We start from the raw sequence: 27,039 nt of genomic DNA, 5'->3' as shown, positions 1-27,039 counted from the left end.
TTTTTGGAGATTTGGTTAAAATTTATTTCGATGCCACTTTTTCCTTCCTTTAATCTGCCTTCTCTCTAGTGCTGCATTTTCTCTCTCATTATATACATGCTTTTCTGAAAAGTTCATGCAACAGCGAAGAGGAGGTGCCTGCTTCTTTTTGTCCCCTTCCTACTTCTTCTTCATTCAGATTATCTTTTCGGTGTCTAGGCTGCCTAATTAGCTAGAAGAAACATAAGCAGCATTAATATACATTTTAATACTTCAACAACAGGGAAAGCTCCTGGGTAGTCACCAGCCAATGCCAACTGTCATGGCAGACTTCTCAGCTCTGGAAATGCTCTGAGGATGTTCAAGTTTCCTGGCAAGCAAAGAGCTTGCTGAATTAGCCTTTCAGAAAAAGACAGTCCCTTCAGGCTTCTCTATCAGACTGGTCTCTCTACAGGAAGAGCCATTGAGTGTTGCTCTCAAGTGAAAATTCCCCTTAATCACTTCCCCCTTCAGTATGTGTCAAAAGAGAGGGCGATCCTCCAAACTACAGACAGGAAGCATAATTGCAAGGATGGCCCACTCTATGGAAGGGCAGTGAATTACTTATCTCAAATAACTACTGTTCCTAGGAGCACTGGTCCTTTCAATTATCTAAAGTATTCTGAAATTCAGAGATTCCTTGACACTATACTCAGTGCAGAACTCTACCTCACTGTGGGAGATCCCAGAGATGTGACCTATGGAATGTAGATGGATGGTGACACTAGGGAGGTGAACGAAGCTGGAGTCTAGAGTTGATTAGTAGTACTTCAGAGTCCATTGCTGTGTCAATTCATTCCTTTCTGAATAGTAAATAAGGCTTTATAACAACAGATATAGGAATTTAAGAAGAACATTCTTAAATTCAGTCCCTGCATCCTGATACATATGTTCATTTATTATTTTAAAGTACATGCGATTTGGATTAATAAACAAAATTCAATTATAATTTTAAAATAGAACCACGTGAAGTTTTTCTAGCTACTCAAGAATCCCCATGTTCTCAGCTACCCTGACACGTAGAAAAGTGTGAGAGGCATGGCTCCAACAAATTTCTATCCTGTCTGTGCCAGCAAGTAAAAATTGGATAAATGGGATGTTGAGAGTAAGTTTTTAGGGTAACAGATTTCTAATTCCATAATGCTGCCCCAAAAAGGAGGAGGAAAATTTACTCCACAATATAGTAAGACTGGAGCTGAATATGAAAACCTTTCCACAGAGCTTTTAATCTTGAAGTTTCTCCCTCATTTAGCTTTCATATATAGCATGATTGAAGGCGCAACTAAATGTCTTTCCACATTACTTGCATTCACAAGGTTTCTGCAATGTGGGTTCTCTGATGTGTAGCAAGATTGGACCTCCGATTCAATGTTTTTCCACACAGCTTGCATTCATAAGGTTTCTCCCTAGTGTGCATTCTCTTGTGTACAATAAGATGGGAGTTCATACTGAATGCCTTTCCACATTGATTATACTTATAAAGTTTCTCCCCAGTGTGGATTCTGAGATATTTAGCAAGATAGTACCTCTGATTGAATGTCTTTCCACAGTTTGCATTCATGAGGTTTCTCGCTAGTGTGCATTATTTGATGTTTAGCAAGACTGGAGATACATGTGAATGTCCTTCACGACTGCTTGCATTCATGAGGTTTCTCCCCAGTGTGCATTCTCTGATGTACAGCAATATGGGACCTCTGGTTGAATGTCTTTGAACATTACTTGCATTCATAAGGTTTCTCCACAGTGTGCATTCCCTGATGTACAGCAAGACTGGAGGTGCAAATGAATGTCTTTCCACACTGCTGGCATTCATAACAATTCTCCCCAGTGAATTCTCTGATGTACAGCAACATGGGACCTCTGGTTGAATGTCTTTCCACATTGGTTGCATTCATAAGGTTTCTCCCCAGTGTGCAGTCTCTGATGTACAGCAAGATTGTAGGTGCGAGTGAATGTCTTTCCACACTGCTTGCATTCATAAGGTTTTTCCCCAGTGTGCATTCTCTGATGTACAGCAAGACTGGAGCTCTGACTGAATGTCTTTCCACATTGCTTGCATTCATACGGTTTCTCTCCTGTGTGCGTTATCTGGTGTACAGCAAGATGGGACTTCTGATTGAATGTCCTTCCACACTGCTTGCATTCATAAGGTTTCTCCCCAGTGTGCATTCTCTGATGTATAGCAAGATGGGAACTCCGACTGAATTTCTCCCCACATTGCTTGCATTCATAAGGTTTCTCCCCAGTGTGCATTCTCTGGTGTACATCAAGATGGTACCGCTGATTAAATGTCTTTCCACATTGCTTGCACTCATAAGGTTTCTCCCCATTATGCATTCCCTGATGTACAGCAAGACTGGAGGTGCGAGTGAATGTCTTTCCACACTGCTTGCATTCATAAGGTTTCTCCCCTGTATGGATTCTCTGATGTACAGCAAGATGGGAGCTCATACTGAATGCCTTTCCACATTGATTACATTTATAAGGTTTCTCCCCAGTGTGCAGTCTCTGATGTACAGCAAGATGGGACCTCTGACTGAATGTCTTTCCACATTGCTTGCATTCATAAGGTTTCTCCCCTGTGTGGCTTCTCTGATGTACAGCAAGATTGTAGTTGCGAGTGAATGTCTTTCCACATTGCTTGCATTCATAGGGTTTCTCCCCTGTGTGGATTCTCTGATGTACAGCAAGACTCGACCTCTCACTGAATGCCTTTCCACATTTCTTACGTTCATAAGGTTTCTCTTCTGTGTGGCTTCTCTGATGTACAGCAAAATGGGAGCTCCTACTGCATGCCTTTCCACATTGATTACATTTATAAGGTTTCTCTCCACTGTGGATTCTCTGATGTACAGCAAAATTGTAACTCTGACTGAATGTCTTTCTATAACGTTCCTTGCTAGTATGGATTTTGTCATGTCCAGCAAGACTGGATCTGTGTATAAAAGTATTTCTACACTGATTATTTTCACTAGATTTTTCCTCAGGTTGCATTCTTTGATGTTCAATATGAGATGAATTTTGATGTGCAACACAGAATTCCCTAGAAGAAAAGCTTTCAGGAACGCTATGCATGAATCTTTGTAAATCCATTTCTTCCACAAGATTGCTCACCTCTGTTGGATTTGACTTCATTTCAGGTCTAATCTCTCCTTCTAAAAGAAACAATCAGTAAAACATACATATAGTGACATATACACATATATAACTATCTCCAATCCTTAACTGTCAAAAAATTAACCACTTTCTATCCTATTATATCAGTAAAGAAAGTCTTCCAACATAAATGGGCACAATCTATCCTTTGAAAAATGCCATTGCCTCAAAACTAAAGAACAATTTAAATAACAAAGAGCCTCGCTTCTATGATCTCATTGGCTCTTCATAAAAAATTTGGGATTTGGGACAGGCTAGCTTTATTACATTCTAACTCAGACCATAACCTCAGAAAGGCTGGATAAATGACTTGACCTGAAATCCTGGCAGCTGAGAACAAATCTTGTGACTGGGCATGCTCTGTCCACAATACTAGACAATTCACTTTCAATCTTTTTGCTTTCATTTTCATTGTCTAGACATTCACTTTTCTCTTCATAGTTATGACACCACTGGGTGCATGTAGACTAAATATTCCTATTATTTCATCATCTAGCTTCTCTGTAATCATTATGTAATTCCCTTCTTTCAACCTTATTTTTTGTTCCAGTATCTGAGATCAGATGAAGAAATTCAGCCCTCTTTTTTTGCATTTATCCAAGATATAAAAGATTGTGTTGAATTCCCTAGACCTTGAGAGAAGCCATTACTTTTCTTTTAATGACTCTTTTTAATAAAATCTCTACTAAATACAAATTAAATAAAAATATGGCATTGCCCATGTTTAAAAAGATGTCTCATGCAGTAAGTTGAGTCCTTGATCCTTCTGTAAGGAAATGGGCAAGAAAGCTCCTACAATTCTCTTCCTATTTCCCACCTCATATAGGTCATGATACTCTTTTAAAAAATTCCAATATAGGTGGTGGTGCAATCTCATTTGACCTGAGAAACTGGCTAGGATTCTTAACCATGGGCAAGTCACAGTAATTCTGTTGGTCTCAGGCTCTTCAACTATACCTTGGACATAATATCAAGTGACTTCCAGGGTTCCTATGAGGATCAAAAGAGATAAAATTCACAAAGTATGACACATACTAGGGGCCATATGCAAATGGTGTTTATTTTTATCATTAGAATTGGGATTATTTCCTCCTTTGATTGTTTTTCTCCTTAAAATGCCATTCTCTTCACTTTTGTAGTTTCTGATTTCCCTGTTGAATTAAATGCATTTCCATTCCCCAACACTCCTTTTTCCCTGGATCATCTCAGAGTGAAATTAAGGATCTGTTACTTTTTCTAAAGTAACTTCATATCTGTATTCTAGATTGTGAGCTCCAGGACAGCCCAGTCTAGTGCTATCCTTCCTTTTTATGTGCAGAGTTTACCTAGGTTCCTAGGACATATTTCTTATTTAATACATGTTTACTGGCTGGGCCCTGGGATTATGTCAGGCCCAAGCTCTACCAGGATCCTTGCATTCTGGACTCTCTCCTGGAAGGCAAATACATGCTCTAGCCTCAGCTGTGTTTCTGTCCCTCTCTTCACTGTATTTCTCAGCAGTCAACAGTAACTCTTGGAACTAGAGTAAAACCAATCCTGGAGATCCCAGAGGCTTCCCTCTAGGCTCTCATCTCCCTAAATTTAGGTACTGTCATCACCTGATTGTCCAAGAATAGGACAAATACTGGGTCCCAGAGACTAGGAAAAGGCTTGGGCTGATGATTTAGGGAAAGCTTAGCCTTAGATTGCTTCCAAGTAAGGCAGCCGGAGAGAAGGAAAATCAGGAAACCAGCTGCCTAGCTACTCTTTACATTGAGGTTCCCTGACCTCAGCTGGGTCCTCATCAGGGCAAGACAATCCTATGACTTCTCCTTCATGGATTCACTTTACCACCCAGCAAGGCAGCCTTCCAAATATTTCCCTGGTCTCCAGCTCTCCCTCATGGCTTCCCCCCACCCCCTGCCTCACCTTCTGAGTTGAGAACTTGGCCTCAAATTCCACTGAAAGAAAGCTAGACCTCTACAAAGCTCTCTTATTCTCTACATTTCACCCACCTCAGTTGCCTCTTTTTCCTCTCTGGCCTCAGGATCTCCTAGCTACAGAAAATCTCTTTCCATGGCAAAGAATCCCTTCCCATCCCTCATCTAAGCCCATCTATTCTTCCCTTCAGGACTCCCATTGTTCTTTCAGCTTCAGCCTTTCACACACTTAATGAGATAAGGATTATCTTCCTCTGGGAAACAATAAATCATTTCTCCCTGAGCTCCAAACACTCTCACTTGGTGTCATCCTCCCCAGGAGATACTGTCCAACATCTATCCTCAGGTTCATCTAGACATGGCCCTTTGCAGTGAGTTATCCTGGTGCTTCGCCCTTGTTTTCTCTACTATATTTTTCCCCAGAATCCTCAGTCTGGCTCTCCTGAAGCCCCAGGACACCTCCCCCATTAGACCTCTCCAGTGCTTCTTCCCTTCAGAGTCTTCCCTCTCATGATTAACTGCCCTGGAGCTGGGATCTAGAGGGGTTCTATAGAACTGTCAACATGCTGCTATCTGCTCTAACAGAGGGTGAGCACTTTATGTCCTCCATAACTTAACTCAGGACCCAGCATAGAACAAGCCCTCAAACATGTTTCTGGATACTAAAGGTCTCAGAGGGGATAAGTTTAGCCCTTCTGGCTCCTGAAAGAGACTTCCAAGCCTTTCAGGCTAAAACAATGACTTCTTAGACCATCACAGACAGATCTCATGAAGGGAGCTGATAGGAAATGGAATCCACCAGCCTTATCTTACAGATGGGGAAACTCAGGCTCAAGGGTTCAGTGACTTGCCCAGGGAGCCCTTGCTAAAACCTCTGAAAAAGAATTCCATGTCTGATCCTCCTGACCCCAAATCTAGCACTGGCTTCACCAAAGCACCTAGAAGCCTCTGGCCACTCTGGCTCTCCCATACCTCTTTTGTTTTCCCTCACCTGGGCAACAATTCCTCAGGCCTTCTTGCTCCAGCATCCACTGGGCTTTTCTCTGCTCCAAATAAGAGATTACTTCTTCTGGGGGAGCTGGAAGCCCTAGGCATGGGGAACAGTCATGGAGAAGAATTGAGAGAAGCTCATCACTGAGTTCTCTTAAGGGAAAGGTAGGGGGAGTCCAGTGACTTCACTCAGAGAATCTGTCCATGGGGTACCCCAGGAGTCTGCCCTTCCCCCCTCAGTGAATGTAATTCAAAAACCCAGGGTAGGGAGTGCCAATTACCCTGCTGGGGAACCTTGAATGAGCAACAGCCCTTCCCCATCCTCCATCCTGCTCTGGTCCATTCTGGAAGAAACTCTTAAACTTCCAAACTAGATGCAAGGGTCAGTGTTCTGGGTCAATCTGAAGCTCCAGACACAGGGACCTTGAGGAATTGGCTTCTGTCCCATCACCCTGCATTCTCCTTCCTCTCTGACACCTCTTTGAGCCTCCTGGACTCTTCTCTCCTGGAGCTCTACCTCCTTTCCTATGAAATTCAACAATCCTCCTTGGGTCCAATGCTATCTCCCAGCCAGTCCATTCATTCTGATAATCACAGAGGTGGGCAAGCAGGGACTGCAGGAGCCCTAGAGGAGTGGGGAAAGGAGGGGGAAGAAGGTCAGGGAACCAATCTGGAACCCTAACGTTTGGTTGTGGGACATTTTCTTTAGAGAAAAGCCTAGACCAAGTCAATAGTTTTCCACAATGTAGAAATGAGAAGCAGCTAGAAGGGGAGGGGGCAGGGGCCTGGGATTAGAGGCAGGAAGGCCTCAGATTACATTTTGCCACAAAGAGCTATGTGGGTGCCTGAGAATAAGTCACTGAATCAAATCTATTTCCTCATCTGTAAAACAGGGACAATTTTATCACTGAATTAGGAAGATGAAAGTGAGGAAGAAGTGCCAGAATATTACAGAGAAAACCAGTGGCAGTGCCGCAGGCAAGAGCAGGTCATTATAAGCTCTTCATCCCTTCCCTCCCTTCTTTACTGGCTCTGCTGGCAGTTTAGGGCAATAGGAAGACTAAGGAGAAACCATCTCTACTGGGGACACCAAGGAGCTGTGAGCTACGAGTTTATGCTGGTTAAAGAGAAAAAGTTCCCCAATAGAGGGGAAGAGGATGGGAGGAAAAACCTCCTGAATAGTTTTCTCAGATGGCTTTGGGAGACCTAATTTCTGGTCATGGAGACAAGAGACAGAAGCAACTCTGAGATTACTTCCAGGTCTGAGATTCTCCAACACGCATTTGATCTCAGACTTCAGGAGCACCAAAGGGAGCCCCCAAGGTCTTTAACAATGCAAAATCCTTTTACAGGAGAATCAGGCAGCAGGAGGGCTCTGGCTCTGGGACTCAGCATACCAGCCCTCGTCCCTTCCTCATGACTGAAAACTGCTCCCAACCCTGCCTGCTGCTGAGGGAGATTTTCCCTTAGATGGCAGACTTGGGCAGCAGGGAGAGGCTCCTTACCCACAGAGAGCAGGTTCCGGGCATTCTCCAGAATCACTTCCTTATACAGCTCCATTTGGGGAGGGGACAAGAGGCGCCACTCCTCCTGAGTGAAGTCCACAGCCACATCCTGGAACGTCACCACCTCCTAGAGCAGCCCAAGGCAGAGCACAGAGAGCTGAAAGTCACATCACAATGAAGAGCCCACCTCTGGTCAGTTACAGGAGGAAACTGACCCACAGAGGAAGGAGGGGCCCAAAGTCCCGCCCTTTGTCAGTGTCAGAGCCAGCACTAGAAGCCGAGTCTGTAAGAGCCCAATGGAGGTTTGAGAAGAGCAGCTCTAGGATGCTCTGGAGGCTTGCCTCGGGGAGTCATTTTTGACTGCACCACGTGCTCCCGGCAGCCATCTTGGAGCGGCCATTTTGGAAAAACTGTTTTATTGAATTTTTGAAAAATTATAACAGCCCGTTTAATATATGTATGTCGTGCATTGTAATAACACTCATACTGTATTTAATTATTCATTAGTGGTGGATGTAAACATGTCATCACACATGTTACACTGTTCTTGTTATTATGGGAATATATGCTGTACATACCTTATGGTATATTTGTTGGTTTCCCTCCCTTTTGTCACCTTGTATTAGAATTGGATTGTATGAAAAAACCTGTGATAGGTATTAAGATAATTGATGTATTTGCCAATGTTCCCCTAACTGTAATCCGTGGGTTTCTCTTGTACAAGTCTTGTGCTTCTGTCTTTGTTTCTGGAAATTGGCTAAAGCTACTGATTGCATGGTTCAAGAAGGATTCTGAATTGAAAGTTATGATAATACATATGAAATACCAACTTGATACTATGGGACAGTTTATGAACAATTTAACTATAAACCTGGGGTATGGAAACAATGGTGATGATAACAGCAATACTATCAATAATGTTAAGACTAACCAGGTTGGAGCAGGAAGAGGCAACTGGAAAAGTGAATCTATGTCCCTTTAGAGACTTGCCAGTGGCAACAAAAAATGAGGTACACAAAGTGAGAACTCATAAAAGATTTCCCCCAGAGGACCTTGAATCTATCAAAAAGAACCCCGAATTTGTGACAAATCCAATGAAGTTATCAAGGAGATACAAAGGGCAATTGAACTTTATAATCCAAATTTTAACGATTTTGCACTACTAATGAAAGAGGTACTTACAAAAAGAGAGAAACAAGGTCCCAGAGGAGACTAGATCAGATCCTCTTTTACAATCATGGCCAGAGAATTTAAAACTTGATACAGCATATGATAGGGTATATGAGGTACTTATAGAAGCAAGAGATGCAATACTGGAAGTCATGAGGAGATATAAAAAGAGGCCCAATGCTTGGTCCAAGTTTGAGACAATTAAGCAGAAAATGTCAAAAGCACCTGCAGTTTTCCTAGAGAGGATAACCAAAGCAGATGAAACTCTCCTGGGAATGGATGCACTTGATGAGGGCACCATTGCCCACATTAAGCGTATATTTGTAAAAAATGCTGTGCCAAGGGTTAGGCAATTCTTTAAATCTAATTACCCAGATTGGGAAAAGCTTAATCTGGAGGAATTAAGGAGAAAGGCCATATATTTAACTAATGACCCTAAAGAAAAAAAACAAAAAATGATGAAAGATTCCATTGTAGAAGCTTTAAAAAGGAAACTAAGGGAAACTGAATTAAAGGCAAAGGAAAGTGAGATTAAAGAAATAAAGGCAGTAGCTACTTTGAGATCTGTGCAGCCAATAATAACTATAGGTCTAGTGAAAGAGGATTAGGTACTAGGTGATGTTTCCTTTGTGACCAAATCAGATACCTGTACAGGGAATGCAGGTTCAGAAACCAAGTCAGAAGGCAAATGAATAAGAATGATGGTTTTAATAGACAATACAACAATAACTAAAGTAACAATTATAATAATTATGATAACAACCGATGGGATAATAATAATAATAATCAAAACAGATATGTAAATCAATGTCAAAATGCCTGCTGCCAGGGCCAACAAAAACTAGATCTAGATACTAGGCAATCATGGGTAAATTCTGGAGCTAGACCACAGTATAGCCAGGTAGTAAAAGGTGATCAGACCAAGGGTGCCTGTGCCTTATGAAGGTTTACCCTAGATACATATGAAAATGAATTAGGAAGTGAGTATGGTACAAATGAAAATGAGTTGAGGATTAATGAAATTGAATGTAATGAAAATAATGTAGATGGTGATACAAATGAACTAATTGAATCAAAGGAGGATATAATTAGTGTAAATAATTGTACAAAGAAAGAACATTGTAATATAAATTTAATAGGAAATCCTAATGAATGTACAACAAGAAATTAATGAATAATATAAACTAAATAATAATAATGAAATTGTAAATGAGAACAATGATACTAAGATGGAGAATTTAAGGACCAATGAGTGTAATATATAAAAACTAATGATACAAAATCCTGGGAAAGTCATGTAATTCAAGCAGATGTAGGCTTGGATGGATAGGAAATGACTGAGCTTTGTACTGATGTTACTGTGCTGGCACCAGCTCTTGAAACCTTCCAACCTCCAAATAGCACTGATCCCTATGTTTCTGTAACTATAGGGGAGCAGATATATCATCTTTTGGTGGATACTGCAGCCCGTAAATCAGTTTTGCTAAATCTTCCTAAAGATTGTAAAGCTGTTGATACTATGGAAGTGCTTGGACTACTGGAAAACCAGAGAGAGTAGCAAAATTACAACCTAAAATGGTAACTTTAGGCCCTTTACCTGTGGAACATGCATTTCTTTATATGCCAGAATGTCCAATAAACCTTATTGAAAGGGATTTGCTTTGTAAATTATGGGCAACGATTCAATGTACTGACACTGGGGATATATCATTACAACTCCCAGAAGAATCTCTGAAAGCTTTTCCATTGCTGTTCTTAGATTCAGTCAGTGCAGAGAATGAGTTGGATTCCATCTATCCTATTCCTGATGATATACCAGAAGATTTATGGTCAAAGTCTTCCACAGACGTAGGTCTGTTGAAATCAGCTACTCCAGTAACAGTGAGAACCAAGGAAGGACCAGTTCCTTGTGTTCCTCAATACCCTCTGAGTAAAGAAGCTATAGAAGGTATAAGATCTATTATTGAATCACTAACTCAACAAGCGATCACAATAATATGCTTCTCAGAATATAATACACCTATACTTCCAATAAAAAAGCAAAAGCTAGATCAAAATGACAAAATCACCTACAGATTCATCCAAGATCTGAGAGCTGTAAATGATCATGTAATAAAGATACAATCTATAATAGCAAGCCCAGCTGCTATAAGCTCATCCATCCCAAGTCAAGCAAGATATTTTGTCATGGTAGATTTATGTTCAGCGTTTTTATCAATACCAATTCACAAAGATTCTCAAAAGATCTTTGCTTTTACATGGGAGAAAACTCAGTGGACATGGACTAGCCTTCCACAGGGTTTCTGCGATTCCCTGAGTCAGTTCTCACAAATTTTGAACAAAGACCTTAAAACAATAACATTCAAGGAGAGTAAAACAGTACATTTTGTTGATGATATCCTCCTAGCATCTCCATCTGCTAAAGTGTGTTTAAGAGATAGCAAGATTCTTTTGATTGAATTATATAAACATGGACATGAAATCTCCAAGGCAAAACTTCAGTGGGTATTGCCTCATGTTGAATGTCTTAGCTTTATGTTGTCAGAGGGTTCCAGAAGCATCACTGAGAAAAGAATTGCTGATATCCAGAAACTGAGTGTACCTAAGTCCAAGAAGAGACTCAGAGCTGTTCTTGGGACAACTGGTTTCTGTAGGTAATGGATACCTGGGTATAGTGAAATTACTAAATGTTTAACAGATCTAACCAGGAATACAGAACCAGAACCTCTGAAACTCAAACCTGAACATCTGCAAGCCTTAAGTAAACTTAAGGAAGCAATTTTGTCTGAACCAGCTCTTGGAATCTCAGACTATACTAAACCTTTTCAATTATTTGTTAATGAAATAAAAGGAATTGCATCTGGTGTACTGACACAGACTTTAGGACAAAGTTATCATCTAATTGGATACTACAGTTGTCAGCTAGTCATCAGATTTAGTTTTGGGATGTCCATTGATGGTATTTTGTTCACATCAAATAGAAGCACTAATGAGGAAATTTCATACTCAAGCTTATTCCAACCAGCAAATATCTAAGTATGAAATTATACTTCTAGGTAGTGAAAACATCAAGTTAAGGAGATATAGTGTATTAAATCCAGCTACACTTCTTCCTGATTTGCCAAAGAATGGTGAACCATTACATGAATGTGTAGACGTAGTAGATCTAGTGGATATGCCTATCATGGATTTAAAAGACACTCCAATCAAAAACCTAGATTTGGTTTTTTTCACAGATGGTTCTTCATATTTATGTAATGGAATTTTATGTACAGGTGCTACATTTGTCACAGAATTTGAGACACTGGGGTATGGATTACCTAGTAACCTTAGTGCTCAATGGGCAGAGTTGGTCACTTTAAAGTAAGCATGTCTTCTGGAGGATGGTAGAAGTGCAAATACTTATACAGATTCTCGTTTTCCTTTTTCAGTTTGTCATGCTACAGGAAAGATCTGGAAACAATGAGGTTTTATTACTGTATTAGGAAAACCAATTGCTCATGCACAAATAATAACTGAGTTGTTGGATGCTATACAGAAGCCTAAACAGCTAGCGGTAATCCATTGTAGAGGTCATACTAATAGCAAGCATTCAGTTGCCAAAGGAAATCATAGAGCTGATATAACTGCAAATTTTGCTGCTAAAAATGCTCCAGTGTATGTCATGAACTTATCAACTCTAGAATCTGATGATCTAGGAAAAGCTTATACAGATTCAGAAATACAAAATGGAAGTAGAAGTTTGGAGCTAAAAAAGAACATGGTATATGGTTAGCAGATACTGGAAAGCCACAGTTATGGAAAGACCTGTATACCTATTTGTACCTTGACAGCCATTCACACAGAAGGTCATTTTGGTACATAAGCTGTAACTGACACCATAAAGAGACAAGCTCCTGGAATAAGTACTGTAGCAAATAAGATCTACTCAAGCTGCTCTGTTTGCCAAAAATTCAATCAAGGGGCATTCAGGCAGAAAGGTTTAGGTGGTAGACCTTTAGCAAATTGTCCATTTGAGAGTCTGCAGATTGATTACACAAGTATGCCAAAAGCTGGAAGATACAAATTTCGCTTGGTAATTGTTGATAGATTTACCAAATGGCCTGAAGCTTTTCCAACAAATACAAATACAGAATAATGAAAATGTATAAATCATCGAAGAAGAAAATGAAGAAAAGATTGCAGAAAGTTAGAATCATCAGTCAAATTGAGTCTGCAGTCAAAAATATCAGTAAGGAGACAATCATTCCTGTGGAAGAGAATAGAAGAAGACAATGCAGATGAAGAGGAGAATTCAGGAATTAATGGACATTGATAAAAGGCTAAAAATGTATGAATTTAAAGACTTTGGGAAATGTGCAATGAAGAAGATTACAGGATTAATGAATTATACTTTGGGGAATGTATTATAGCACAAAATAAGATAGCATTTATTCACATACAAACACAAATGTATATTGCATACAACAGTAACATAACAGTAATACTGACATTACAATAGCAAAAGGAACAACTTAAAACATAAACATAGGCTACATTGAATCGCTACTTAAATGAGTGAAACAATGTATAGTTAGGATACTAAGTGTTATAATTAGCTATAGATAAATTAATTACTAACAAAATGTAGATACTTAGATTTAGTTCAAGTATAGAATCGTAGTTAGAAAAATTTTAAAGACTGAAAGTCCTGTGATATTGTGGTGCATGATGAGAGTATCATGTTGTTCCTCTTAATTAATGTGGTGATTTCTTTAACCACGATTTGATGGCATCAAGTGAATGACTGCACAAAGTGAGAACTGTCTAGGTTATCTGGACAGACAGTGAAGTAAAATACTATTCATAAAAAACAAGGCATGTTCAAAAATGGTCATTAATGGATGTAGATGCAGGCTTTCAAGAGTTGGCATTTTCAGCAAATAACTGGGATTTTAGCAGCTGTGAGACCAGCAAAGTTAATTTAAATTTGATATTTCCCTCTTGTCCTCACAACATTGTTTTTGACTCTTTCTGGATTGATGCAGTGGTGTTTTGTTCCTTCCGTATTTATAAATGAAACACTTTTTTTTAGTGTTTCTAGATTTTAAAATCTGCTTGGTTACTAATCAAGTGGCTGGAACACTGTTTTGACTTTTATTTTAAGCACGTTGTTGACTAACGAGTTCATTGAAGAAGCAGTCTACCAACGAGGTCAATTTGATTCTGTAATTTGTAAGTAATGTGGCACCTGATACTTTTTGGTGCTTGATATCTTTGGGGACCAATAATTCAAGTGGATTTTGTTCTTCAACAGTGCCCCAAGAGATTTGATGATGACATTTGTTGGCTTGAGGTCTGATTTTTTTTTAATATACTGAAGGTCCCTTTCTAACTAGTTGAAAAATGCACAGATTTATATAAGTATGAAAACATAAGCCTCTAAGTGAAAGCTGTTGAATGGATATTAATCTAAATTAATCTAGGATGATCAGAAGAGGGGAAGTTTGGTGTCATAATTTCTCTCTTCATGGTGTTGGACTTTAATCAGTTAAAATGTATTTTCAAAATCTGTACCACAAAACTTAATGCTTCAATAAAAGTTTGCTTAATTAAAAAAAAGAAAATTTTTAAAGATAGGGATTAGTTAGGTAGGATTAAGTAGATAAGAAAACTAGATTCTGAGGGCAGTTGGATAGTTCAGTGGATTTAGAGCCAGGCCCAGAGACAGGAGGTCCTGGGTTCTAATCTGGCTTCAGACACTTCCCAGCTGTGTGACCCTGGGCAAGTCACTTAAACCCCATTGCGTAGTGCTGACCGCTCTTCTGCCTCGGAACCAATACAGGCATTATTATACATTATCATACATTACACAACACAAACAATATGACATCACATATCAAACAAAATGATAAATAAATACATCAACATATGTAATTAGGGTGTATAATAGGATTGTAAGTTAAGTGTATAGAGCCTTATGTAACAGTAAATATGAAGTATATGAGTATGTGTGCATATGTATAGCATATATGTATATATTGTATGTGTGTACTAGAGGTACACGTGCATGTGTAAATTATGTACATAGCTCAATTATATCTATTGTTACCTGTATGTACATAAGTGAGTTTAATGTTTAGTTTGATTTTCAGTGTAAAACATATGCAATGTTGTGTTTATTGTAATTTTCAAAACATTTTGTCTATGTTAGATGTTAATGTACTGGAATACTAGTACAATGTTCTGTATTAGCTAATAATTTGATGTTTGCATGGAAGTTATGTCCATCTTTTGTTTGATGTTATTTGCTTGTTTTGCTTTTGCTTGTTTGACATTTGTACTTGTTCGTTATTTAATTCCTTTTCCTTTTTCCTTGTTAAAGTCCCTAGAATAGGTTAGTATTAGTTTGATTACGATAGTTAAGTATAGGTTGTTAGTTATTTTGGGTAGATATCTTAGTTTAGGTAATTGGTAAGTATTTTAGACTGTGCACAAATGCAAAAATAATGTTTTCAACACGATTTATGCTTTGTGCAAAGGGGGGAATGTAATAAGAAAAGGAAGACTGCAAAAGGATTTTTGCAATATGAACTTCCATTTGATTGAGAGGGACATGTGATGGATCCAATTCAAATGGGAGCCTGAGTCAAGATCCTGAGTGAAGATTCCAAGATCCCAACTGTAAACAGTCTCCTGGAGGAAGCTTTTGGAGGAGATTGGAGATATTCTATCTGTCTACCAGATTTCTGGCCCTTTGGAAGATACCAGCTTGAGTGAGAGAAAACCTGCTTGGACAGCTGCTGGCAGCTAGGCAGTAGACCACAGAAGAACCACTTCTCTACTGAACCTACTTTGGACATTTCTTCTGGGATCTTGGCTCATATACTGGACTCTACTTTGTGAGATTGTGTTTGGGGAAACTGTTACAGTTAAAAGAGTGGTTGGCATAAACTGTGACCGCGAAAATATGGTTTCAAATTAAAAATATAGTGGTCGCCATGGGAAAATTCCCAAATATTAAATATACCCAAGTCAGCTGGGTTTTATAGGGATTTTAATTCATATAAATTAAAGAATTAATGAAAGGGAGAGAGAGCATAAGAGGAAATAATAAGAAAGGGCTAGGCCAGCCTAGGCTTAAGCCTTAAAAGAGAAATCAGTCAGTCTTTAATCCACTCACCACAAGATTTGTCCCAATAGAGATTCTAGTGTTCAAAGAGACCCACCAGTTCAGCTCCTAAGCTCCACTTCATCTTCCAAGGCTGAATTCTCTCCTCTTCAGAGACCTTCTGGCCTCCTTTTATTTTTATTATTATTATTTTTTTAAACCCTTACCTTCTGTCTTGGAATCAATACCGTGTATTGGCTCCAAGGCAGAAGAGTGGTATGGGCTAGGCAATGGGGGTCAAGTGACTTGCCCAGGGTCACATGGCTAGGAAGTGGCTGAGGCCAGATTTGAACCTAGGACTTCCCATCTCTAGGCCTGGCTCTCAATCCATTGAGCCACCCAGCTGCCCCTATGGCCTCCTTGTAAAGAGAATTTTCTCCTATGTCACCTCCCCTAAGTTTTCACATCTACCAATCACAGTAGACAGTTTCACAGGACTGACCATTCTTAATTCACACCTGAGTAGACTAAACTTTTGAGTAATTCACACCTCAGTAGACTAAAACTTCATACCTCTTTTGTTAAGCTTGTCCCTTGCAAGTTTGCAAGTTGCCTGACCTTCATAGGCACTTAGCACCTTTTTGTATTAGATCTAAAAATAGACCCAGCTTAAGGTTTTTTAGCTTTACTTTAAGTATGGGTTAAGTACTTTTCATTGTTCAGTAAAGAGTTTACAACTTTATATTCCCCTAAAGTATGCTTAAGTATGGGTGGAGCAATGTTAAGAGTTCTCATATTCCTGATCAAGTACCTTCATTGTTTAAAATTGGGAATGGTCTTAACCAAATGTTCTAAGGTAGAGTCTGAGAATTTTTAATATTCACAAGTCTTAGAAATTTTAAGATTCACAAAACTTAATTTATTTAGCATAGATAAGTTAGCCATAAAGATAATTTTATGAGAATTAGGTTTTGGGGTTAAGATCCAGAACCTACCCATACCCTTTTACCCTCCTTCATCTCAACCTTCTGTGTCAAGGAAGTTTAATCCCCTTCCCCTTCTCAGGAGCTTTACCTGTCTATCAAACATTCCTGAAATACAATTGAGCCAGGTTTTGCATCAGTCAACCTAGTGGTGCATCAATAAAGGTCAAGGCTTTGGGAGAATCCAGTGAGAATTGAGAAAGAATGGGGGGAGAACAGAGGAAGCAGGTGAGGGGGGAAAAGAGGAAAGAGACTGACAGGCTAGGCACCACAAGGTCAGGTTACTTATAGGAATGTTTGTCTACCCTTCCAATAAACTTCATAAAATATATATCTGGGTAGAAATATTATTTCAATTTTTACAGATGGCAACCTTAGTCAGAGATTTTTTTTAGGACCCTAATTTTCTTCTGAGATTAGTTTTGAGTAGGTACAGCTTAGGTAAGAAAAAAAAAAACAGCTTCAGTTTGCTGGCCTGCCTTCATATGCGAAAGGAACTGTGCAGGCCAGAGGGAACAGGATGCTGTTTTTGTCCAGTGGGATCACATTGGATTGGTGAGAAAAGCTCCTTCCTTGGTGGCACACCCCCACTCCCCACCCTACCCTTTTTTCTTTCGGCTTGAATAGGGATGAAGGGAACTTTTTGCCCATACTGAATCCGGTGGGTTTTAGGACCCAACAGGATCTCCTGCTCTTTTCCTTTCCACAGCACCCAAGGTCCTAGTGTTTCTTCTTTTAGCTTAGAGCAATGCAGGATGGGGGGGAACACCTTGAAAAAATCGTGGGGGGTCCTTCCAGGCTATGGATTAGAGTTGGGGCTCCCTGGGGCAGTAGAGTAGAGAAAGGACGATTTTTGACAAAACAGGACCAGGGACCCAAGCAAGAGAGCAGCTGTCCCCCCCCCCCCCAATCAATGGTTAAGGATTCTCCAACCTTCCCCCCCCAACCCATTTTGAATAAGAATGGGGTGGTAAAGAACCCTCTGATTTTCCCTGGCTTTAGAAAATGCAGGCTTTTAGCCACTGTGAGCATAGCTGGCTGCTGGGACTCTGATGCAAAGCCCTCCCAGTACACTTGGCACATCACAGCCCTTGTGGCCTGGGAGAACAGTGGATAGGGGTGGTCCTCTAGGAATTGGTATAAGCACCACCCCACCCCATTACAAATCGGCCTGAGGATTTTTTTACACCAAGGGGCACTAGGACCCAACAGATCTTTCCCCAAGCTCCACACCTACTGGACTGTTGCAAAAGGGACTGGCTCAGACACACACCTTAAATTAACCCTGGGGGTCCCTCCAGGCTGTGGACTAGGGTTAGGGGCTTCCTGCCCCCCCACAACTTTGAAAACAAGTGGCTGTTCAAGGGGAAGAGATTTAACTCCATTTTTCTTTCCCTTCTCCCTTCCCCCTCAAACAGTCCTTAGACCTGGGCTAAGAGGAAGTGCTTTGTGGGATTATTTTCTCTCCCTCCCCCACCCTCTGCACTTTCCTGGCAGAAAGCCTGCCTTCTTTAGCATATCTAAAGCCACATTTTCAGTCTCAAACTTTCCTTGAAGCCTGTCTATCTTCTTTAACATAAGTCAAAATTTCTTTCTTTCCTTTATCTGACTGCTTGCTTAGATAGACCTACCCACAGGTGCCTTGCACGCTACATGCATTTATAGCACCACCTACTGTCAAGAATTAAAACTGCAGGAAAGTACAAAGAATTCCTTTGCTACTGCTACTAGTGATCTAAAATAATGCTATTAAATGGTATACATTTAAATTAAAGGATTATTAATAGAAAATATTAATAATATTGAATTTCCTCTGTCCCTACATATAACAGACATGGAGATTTGGTAAACATTAGACATCATACACCCTTTTCTCCACAGGAAATTGAGAGATTAAAAGACAAAACACCTTCTTATGAAGTCGAGGCTGTGGTGGTGATAAATAAGTTTGAAAATATTTTTCACACATATAATTCCACATGGCTTGATGTGGAAGATTTGCTCCAGGTCTTGCTAACAGAAAGGGAAAGGAATAATATTCTTTCTCTTGCTAATCAGGCTAAAGGAGAGGGAACAGCTAATTGGCCAACTGAAGATACCAAATGGGACCCAAATTCAGAGCAAGATTACTTACAACTATTCCAGGCTAGAAATGCATTGGTAAAAGCTATGAGAGCCTGTTCTGAGAGGCCTGGTACATGGTCTAAATTTGAAAATCTTAAGCAAGAAGACAGTGAAAGCCCATCCCAATTTATAGATAGACTTATTGAGCTGGGAGGAAGCTATATTGAGATTGATCTGGATAGAGAAAGAGACCTTAGATAAATCAAAATACAATTTGTCAAAAACAGTTATAAGGTAGTTAGGAATTATTTTATGACTAGCTGTTCAAATTGGCCTACTCTGGACCTTGAAGAATTAAAAAGAGTGACAGTTTATGCCTTTGAGGGACATAAAGAAAAGGAGAAAGAGAACACTAATTCAGTGGAAGCATTAAGAAGAAAATAAAGGAATTGACTGCTAAAGAGGGTGAGAAGGATAAAGAGAATGCTACTTTAGTACAGACATTAAGGAAGGAAATAAAAGAATTAACTGAAACAGTTGGAAAGGTAAAGCAAGGAGAGCTCATACCTCCCTTACAAGAATCCACAAAATAATCACTAACGTTATTTTTGTGGAAAAATTGGTCATGTAATTATGAATTGTAAGAGGAATCAGGAAAATAGGAATAGAAGTTTCAGGAATAATATTGATAGGAGGAATAGTTATTCAAATGAGGCTAATCAAAACTCACACCCAAACATCTGTACTCAGTGTGGGAACTCCCCTCAGTATGGGGGAACCCAGAAGTGTGGACAAAGAAATTGTGATGACTGATGGTACTTGGGAGGGGAAGGAACCTCAAAGAGTCTGGAAGTGAATTTTAAGCCTTTTTCCTCATTGCCTTCTTACTATTAACTGTTTCAGTTTGTTCACCTCCCCAGAATGAAGAAGTCTCCATAACATAATTCTAAATATAAAATGTATGTAATTCACTGTTGATCATTTCATGAGTTATCAAAATTGAAATTTTTGGTTATATTGTCTTCATTTGTACCTTCCCTATGACTATGATTGTACTCAAAAATATCATTGTAAAAAGCCCATAAACAGCATTTTGTTCCTTTTTTGCCTTTAATTGTCCCATTTATGCTGATGGATGGACTCCATCACACTAGTTTCAACCTGTATAATGGTTTTGGAGAATGTACTTATACAATTTAGATTGATTTTAATGAGTCTTCAGAATTGATTTTCAGATATCTGGGAGTATCCCTACCTCTGATCATTTATTTGCCTGCCTCTTAATTGTTTATAATAATAGGTAAGGGTCCATTTGTAGTCGAAGTACAGTGAAATGGTATTGTTGTATTTTCCCATCTCTGCATTAATTGTAAATGTAATGGATGACACATTTGAAGTGATTTTCACTTTTTAGTCCTCATCTCCATGTGAAATAATTGGGACATAATGGAGACAGTGCTGTTACACTGTTATGGTCTCATACCAAGAGGGAGGGAAATGCCCAAGAGGTTTAATTACCCTGTGATGTGTTATAATCTCATCCAGTAAGTGAGAATATTTTTTCCTGTGAAGCCTAGTAGCTTCGAAATGGATTTCTTATATTTGTAACTCTTCATCAACTGTACAGAGGTTTTTCTGAGTTTTTTCTCCTACCAATTTTGGAATTATGGTATTAACAGACTTTGTTAAAAATATCTTTGCCAAAGTTGAAAGATTGCCTAAATCTGTAGAAATTGTGACAAGTATTCATGTGTTCATAGGTTTTTTTGGATGTCACACAGCAAGTCATGTGAATCCTAATGATAATGAGTTTGTTTGCAGTTATCCATAAATGGGCACTTATAATTTTGGTGCTTTTTAGAATCTGTATTAGTTGTTGTACTACTGTTTTTAAAAGGTTTTTACCTGGTGAAAAAATTTATGCAACCTCTCTCTTTGGAGATCTCAGACTGCTTCCCTTTGGACTGTCACATAGTGAGTGAAAAGGCCGACTCCCTTTCCTTGACTTTTCTGGAGACACCAACTTCTGGAGAGGCCCCTCATCTTGGAGGAGGCCTTGTGGCTGGAAGCTGTGTTAAACTGAATCCTCTGCACCGCTCCCCCCACCCTCCCCTTGCTGGGGCCTCTGAATTCCTGGCTGGTTTAGACCAAGTTGGAGCAGCTCTCTCTCATGTCTACAGACATGGCCCAGCAGGAAGGAGGCAGCAGCTTCCCCGCCATCTTGGTCAGAGCCAAGGAAGGGCCTCCCTGGCTGAGGGGGCTCCATCTGGGGCTGGAATGCACTTACCTGGGCTGCGAGTCTGTCCCTCTCCAAGGCCATCCCGGGCACTCCAGGCTCCCTGTGGAGGCAGCAAAGCAGCCCCAGTGAGTCCCCCCTGAAGCTCCTCCAGCTTTCCCGGCCTCGTCTCTGTCAGGGTTAAATGAGGAGTTTGGACACAATAAGGGAGAACCTTGAATCGGTTCAGGTTTACGGAGAATACAGCAGGCATGTAAATTCAGGTCAGCCCTTCAGGCCAAGGAAAGGAGCCGCCCAGCAGCTTTTCCTATGAACGGTTTGTTTCATTAAAGCAGAGACAGTAAAAGAATAAAGCAGAGAAATACAGGAAAATGTCCTCATGTCTACACTAGCTGCTCCCCAGCAGTCCAGGTGGGGCTCCCTTGGCCAGAGGGCAGTCCTCCCTGTGGGGAAGGCCCTCCTCCTCCCTCAGCCTCCCATCCCTGAATGCAGGGCCTCCTGGGCTCTCTTCCCCTTCCTGCCAGCCTCCATTCAGCCCCTCACCTGACTTTCCTCTGGCCCAGCCCCCCCATCAAATCCCCCAGGATGCTCTCTGGCAGTCCCAGCCCTGATGGCCCCATCGCCCTCCTCCCTGCCACCATCTCGGCCCCGGGACACACCAGCCTCCGCGGAGGTCCATGAACAGCACCTCCAGCTCCTGGCCTGAAGCACCTTCTCTGGCTGTCCCCCATGGACGGCTCACAGGCTCTCCCTCCCTAGCTCTGACCACTGCTCTCTCTCTGGCTTCCCTACAGCCCAAAGGACAATCTCGCCTCCTCCAGGAAGCCCTCCTGGTCTCTTCGCTCTCTACCCTCTCTGTGCTCCTTTTTGCCTGTTTAGCCTGAATAGAGTGTGCTTGGGATGTCTGAAGCTGAGGCTGCCGAAGGGGCGGGAGAGCAGGAGGAGCTCGGGGGTCCGGGGCCCAGAGGCTGGAAGGCAGGACTCCTGGGTCCTGACAGGGCACGGTAAAACTACATCAGGGACTGACCTCCCGCACACACAGCCTCCAGGCCGGAGGTTTTAGCAGGAAAGAGGATCCCGAAGAGGAAGCCGAAGGCCACACACCAGAGCAGACCCGTGGATACATCGTACCCCGCAGGAAATTCACACCCAGGTGCAGACTCCCAGAATATGGGGGAGGGGAGGGGCTCGCGGCTTTGGGGGGCTCCAGGAGGTCCAGACGGGACGCGTCGGCTCCAAAGGGAGTCGTAAAAGGGAGGATTCGAACTCAGCCATGCTTTCTGCTGCCCGCCCTCGCTCCTCTGGCCCCTTTCACGCAGGCCCCGCCCTTTCCCGCTGCCCCCCCCCTCCCCCAGCACACATCATAATTACCAACGGCTGGAGGCGCGGGGCGGGGCGGAGGGAGTTCCATTGGCCGCTACAAAGCAGAGTTAGGAAAAGCTTTGGAAGTTGAGAAGGGGGTGGGGGAAACTGGGGCGATCTTCACTTCCGGCTTCCCGGGGGCCTCTGCGCAGCCTGTTCCGGGACTTCACTGCCCCGCCACTTCACTGCCCCGCCCTGCTACTTGGGGCTGACTCTCCCCTCTTCCAGGGTCTCTCTTCCCCGCCCCTCCCCGGTGGTACCTGTGCAATCCTGCTCAGTGTAGGGCGCTCCGGGCTCCTGGCTTTCCCGGCCTCCGGCGTCCCCCGTTCCCAGCTCTTCTCTCTCCTAACACAGCTCGGGGCGCTGCGCTTTCCTTGAGGTCTCTGCGTTCCCGCTTTGTGCCAGGCAGGAGGGGGGCTCGAGGGCACCGCGCGGGGCATTCTGGGTAGCAGATCGATCTCCACGTGGGCTCTGGTGCTCCGATGGGGACTTTCTCTGGCGCTGCTTCCCGAAGCTAGTCAGGAGGACAGCGAAAGGAGGCCCGAAGGGGGTTCCTGGGCCAGTCCAGACAGATCCGGACCTTTTCCGGTGTCGGGCTCCCTTTCTCCGTAGCCTGTCAAGGAAGCCCCCCTCTGCCCAGTGAGACTTCCTGGAGCCTCTCCCCGGCCATCACGCGGTTTCCTTCTTCCCGGCATCCTCCCCGCTTCCCTGCTTTCTCTCCTCCTTTCCCGCAGCCTCCTCCGGCTTCACCTTCCCCTGCATCCCCTCCCTCTTCTCGGCAGCCCTTTGGCCCTTTTTCCCCTTTCTCAGGCTCCCGCCTTGGCCCCTCCCCCTTTCGGTGTTTTCCCTCCTCTCCCCCTCCCCCATCCCTCCCTTCTCCGTCCTCTAACTCTGACCCAGCACTGGGAAGAAAGGCGGGGAGGGGAGGAGGGGGGGCGGGGGCTGGCTCGGAGGCGTGGCTGGGGACAGCCTCCCCTTTGGATGTGGCGAGGGAGGCTTTCGGAGCCTGAGCCCGAGTAAGAGGTGGGAGCCGGGGAAGAAGAGGGAGAGAAGGTGGCGGGGAGAGCAGGCCCGGCGCGGGCAGCAGCTGGCGGCGACACAGGGCACCCAGGGAGCTCCTGCCGTCCAGTTCCCGAGATGAAAGAGACTATCAAAGTCTTGTGTGTAAAAATTCCAAGTAAAAAAATAAATGTATAACAGGTCCTCGAATCAGGGTCCAAATAGAATGATCCAAGCAACGATGCATTCACCCAGTCAGTGGCCAGGACTACAAGAAAGACAGAAAAGGGACCAGATTATAGGAGCCGAATTTGAGCTACTCGGTAGTGTGGGACAAGGAAGACCTGCCTTTAACACGTGTTCAACAGCCCAACCTCGAACCCCAAACATGTTCAAGTCCTCTTAAATGGCTCAAAATTTCATCAATCCCACCAGGATGGGTTGGTCTCTTTGACCTTGTGCTCCATTGGCACTGTGCAGTGGCTCTTTTTGTATTCTCTTGTACTGGAATCAGACAGAATCATTAAGCAAAGCCCCATAATTTTTTTGAAACAATTAGTGGCATCATTTTTTATAGTCACAAGCTTTTGGGGCATGCATTAGCAAATGTATCTTAAACTTATAGTACTGCAGAATCAAAAAGTTAAAGAAAATCTTAATGCTGGTGACATGTGCTTCAAATATAAAAAGGAGAGAAAAAATAAAAAAACCAAAATAGTATATTGCACATGCAAGAGAATATAATAATAAAAGAGCTTTAAAATTCAAAAATATAACTTATAATCATTGACACACTGTGTCAGCTAAGGAAAGGTAGAATACAAGGTTTCTCACCAAAAATGAGATCAATTTCCTCTTCATATCTGGCCATGATCTACTGTGAGTATGAGCAAATGAATTTAACAAGGTAACATTTTTTTTTATAAAGAACAATAGTACAACATGTAATGCACATTCAAAAAGTACCAAAGTCCCCAAAGTTATAATAGCCTATTTAATGACAATAGGAAGCACACCCACTATCATATTTTACATGAGTCTGCTGTGTGACATTTAAAACTAATGGCTACTTGTCACAAGTTTGTCAGGTGTAGCAATATTTCAAGCTTGGCTGAGATAAATTTTTTTTTTCAAATTCTATTACTGCCATCATTACAAAAATGTGGCAGAGGAATCTAGGAAAATCAAAACCTTTGTACTATTGATGTTGGGTCTAAAAATGTCACCCAGAATCTAGAGATCATTGTGGTGGAAGTAAAGTGAGCTGAGGAGTTATAAATGAGAGATGCTCCCTATTGGGAACCATCCAGGGGTACCATGCCCTGGGATTAACGTCCCAGCTCCTTTGGTATGAGACTGTGATGTCCCATCGGGAGGATAGAATTATAATTATATTTCACTTCAGCTACTAAAATGGACTTTACCTGCTATTACCTCCAGCAAAATGATCAGTTGTTGAAAAAATCTAAAAATCATGTCTAAAGACCCCTTAAAATCAGTTGGAGATATTTAGCTCATTAAATTTTCCAAAGGTTGTTATACAATTGGAACCAATTTTGATGAAGTCCATCCATCATTTCTGTGACAATTTACAAAGTCAAAATAGAAAAAAAAAGCTGTTTTTTATATGAGCTTATTCAATAATGTTTGTTCCGTATAGTTCTAGGAGAAAAGCAACAGAATATAACAGTAGTTAAAACCCAGTACATTAAAATGACTCAGTATAACAGAATTGTACCATCCCAGGCATCTTGAAAGTATGACTCGTGGACAGGGTATTTCTAAAGCTGTAGACTAGGATCTGAAAATTACCAGGTGAAAATGAAAGCAAGAGACTTTGAACCTATTTGTTCATGAAAAAAAGGCCATATCACCGTTGGAATCCTGAGCCTTTCAGGCCCTTGTTTTGATGGAAGCTCTGGCTGTGTGGTTTTTTAGTCTCTGGGCTCATAAAATGCCTAACAGTGCATACCCCACTTCCTCCCCCCCCCCCTTTTGGGGGAAGGGAGTGGTCCCTTGAAGGTTTAAAAAGCCTTATTATTAAAGTTCCTTCATGAAACTGTAATATCTATCAAACAAAGGTACCATAATGGAAAGAGACTTGCAAATACAAGGACATTTCTGTTTCTTCCCAAACCCCCAACATAAGTTGGAGGTCTAAATTCCAATTTGAAACAAGGTCATAAAACAAAACAAACATAATTATTTACTCACTATTTTCTGTTTCCTGGAAAAGATTTGACTGTCATGGATAGGGAAGTAGTTAATCCACAACCATAGAATGCCTCAACCAGAGAGCTCTCCCTTTGGGGACAAATTGTCCTTCTTTGGGCCCATAGATTAGGGTGAAACTCTGGGCCAGCAAGGTTCTGGAGCAAGGAGATCTTACTCCCTCTCTTGGAAATGAGCCTTCAGGACTGCAGCAGCCAGAATTTGAACCAATAAAGAACATGAGGCCATTTCCCTGAGAACAGCATCGTTGATTAACAGAAGCATGTGGTCTGCTAACAAAGAACGCTGAAAAGCCAAAGGCCTGGAAGAAGCGGTGTCCTCTCTCTGATTGAGCCGACAGTTCTTCCCTTGGATCTGCTCTGGCTAGCCCCGTTGGTGGATATTTTTAAAAGGAGGAAGACCTGAGGCCTCAATTCCTCTCATTGCTCCGTCTCAGGGGAGTGGAAACCGCCAACACACACACACCCTCCCTCAGAGTCCTTGTTCACAGGTGAGGGCTCTGGAGGGGTGAAGACAAGATGGCAGAGCAGACCCAACTAATCTCTCCCAAACTAGGATGTGTGCCTCACGATGAATTCTGGAGCTCGATAGCGCATAAAAAGATCAGGTGAAACAATATCTCCAGCCGAAAACACAGAAGATCCCCGCAGAACATCCGCGGCACCAGACTGGGAGTGCCAGGGCAGGCACCAGGGCAGGCACCAGACCAGGCACCAGATTGGGCACTGGTTTAATGAACAGCAGAGGCTTCTGGGAGTCTCGGCCACAAGGGGGCGTGGCCAGCTGCTCAGAGGGGACCGCAGGAAGTGGAAGAGAGGAGTCCTGGCCTGCTCCTCGGGGTCCATTTGGGACTGGGGTGGAGTCCAAATTCTTTATGGCGCAGAGAAGATCTGGACGAGGCTCTGGGCTCCACCTTCAACTAGTGACAGCCAAGACTTAAGTTCCCCTGGAGAGGAGCCGAATCCCCGCCCAGGGCGTGGTAAGCCCACCGGGGAGCTGGGAAGCCTTGGAGCTGTCTGCGCTCGGGGGACGCCCTTCCTTTTCTGCGCCCATGTGAGCCCTGGCTGCCATTGCGTAGTGATGGAGGCTGTCACTGATCCCTAAGCTTATGCTTCTTCAAGCTGCTCTTCCCGGACACGGCGCTCAGGCTTCCCAGAGCCGACCCAGAGCTCTCGGTCTCCAGGAACGCCCAACAAGAGCCTAGTGGGTTGGCAGTGAAGACCTCTGGATTTGCCGGGCCTGGACACGGGCCCGCCGGGCCAGCAGGGGCGCTGTCGCGTGGGCGGATGAACAAATGGAGCGGGCATGCGCAGAA

The 27,039-nt window shown here is 42.3% G+C and overlaps 1 protein-coding gene across 5 annotated transcripts; it reads right to left on the bottom strand.

Moving 5' to 3' along the window:
* On the bottom strand, positions 1 to 26,988 carry LOC100616792 (zinc finger protein OZF-like). 5 transcript variants are annotated; one of them, XM_056821226.1, is made up of 7 exons: positions 25,707 to 25,844; positions 22,754 to 23,760; positions 21,183 to 21,302; positions 7,589 to 7,715; positions 6,085 to 6,180; positions 3,133 to 3,173; positions 1 to 211 (listed from the first exon to the last, which is right to left on the bottom strand). In XM_056821226.1, exons 2-7 carry the CDS (start codon positions 22,931 to 22,933, stop codon positions 89 to 91), a joined length of 687 nt encoding a protein of 228 aa, XP_056677204.1. In that variant the 5' UTR covers positions 22,934 to 23,760; positions 25,707 to 25,844; the 3' UTR covers positions 1 to 88. The 5 variants fall into 5 exon arrangements, with proteins under 5 accessions (XP_056677204.1, XP_056677200.1, XP_056677203.1 ...); XM_056821222.1 differs by lacking the exon at positions 1 to 211 and having other exon boundaries at positions 899 to 3,173; positions 25,707 to 26,988; XM_056821225.1 differs by lacking the exons at positions 1 to 211; positions 25,707 to 25,844 and having other exon boundaries at positions 899 to 3,173; positions 21,183 to 21,234; positions 22,754 to 22,803.
* Between the last annotated feature and the right edge of the window lie 51 nt (positions 26,989 to 27,039).

This window comes from Monodelphis domestica, chromosome 3 (assembly GCF_027887165.1).
Source record: "Monodelphis domestica isolate mMonDom1 chromosome 3, mMonDom1.pri, whole genome shotgun sequence".
NCBI classification, from domain to species: Eukaryota; Metazoa; Chordata; class Mammalia; order Didelphimorphia; family Didelphidae; genus Monodelphis; species Monodelphis domestica.
The sequence above is the reverse complement of the archived record's forward strand: the minus strand, read 5'-3'. Positions and strand labels throughout refer to the sequence as shown.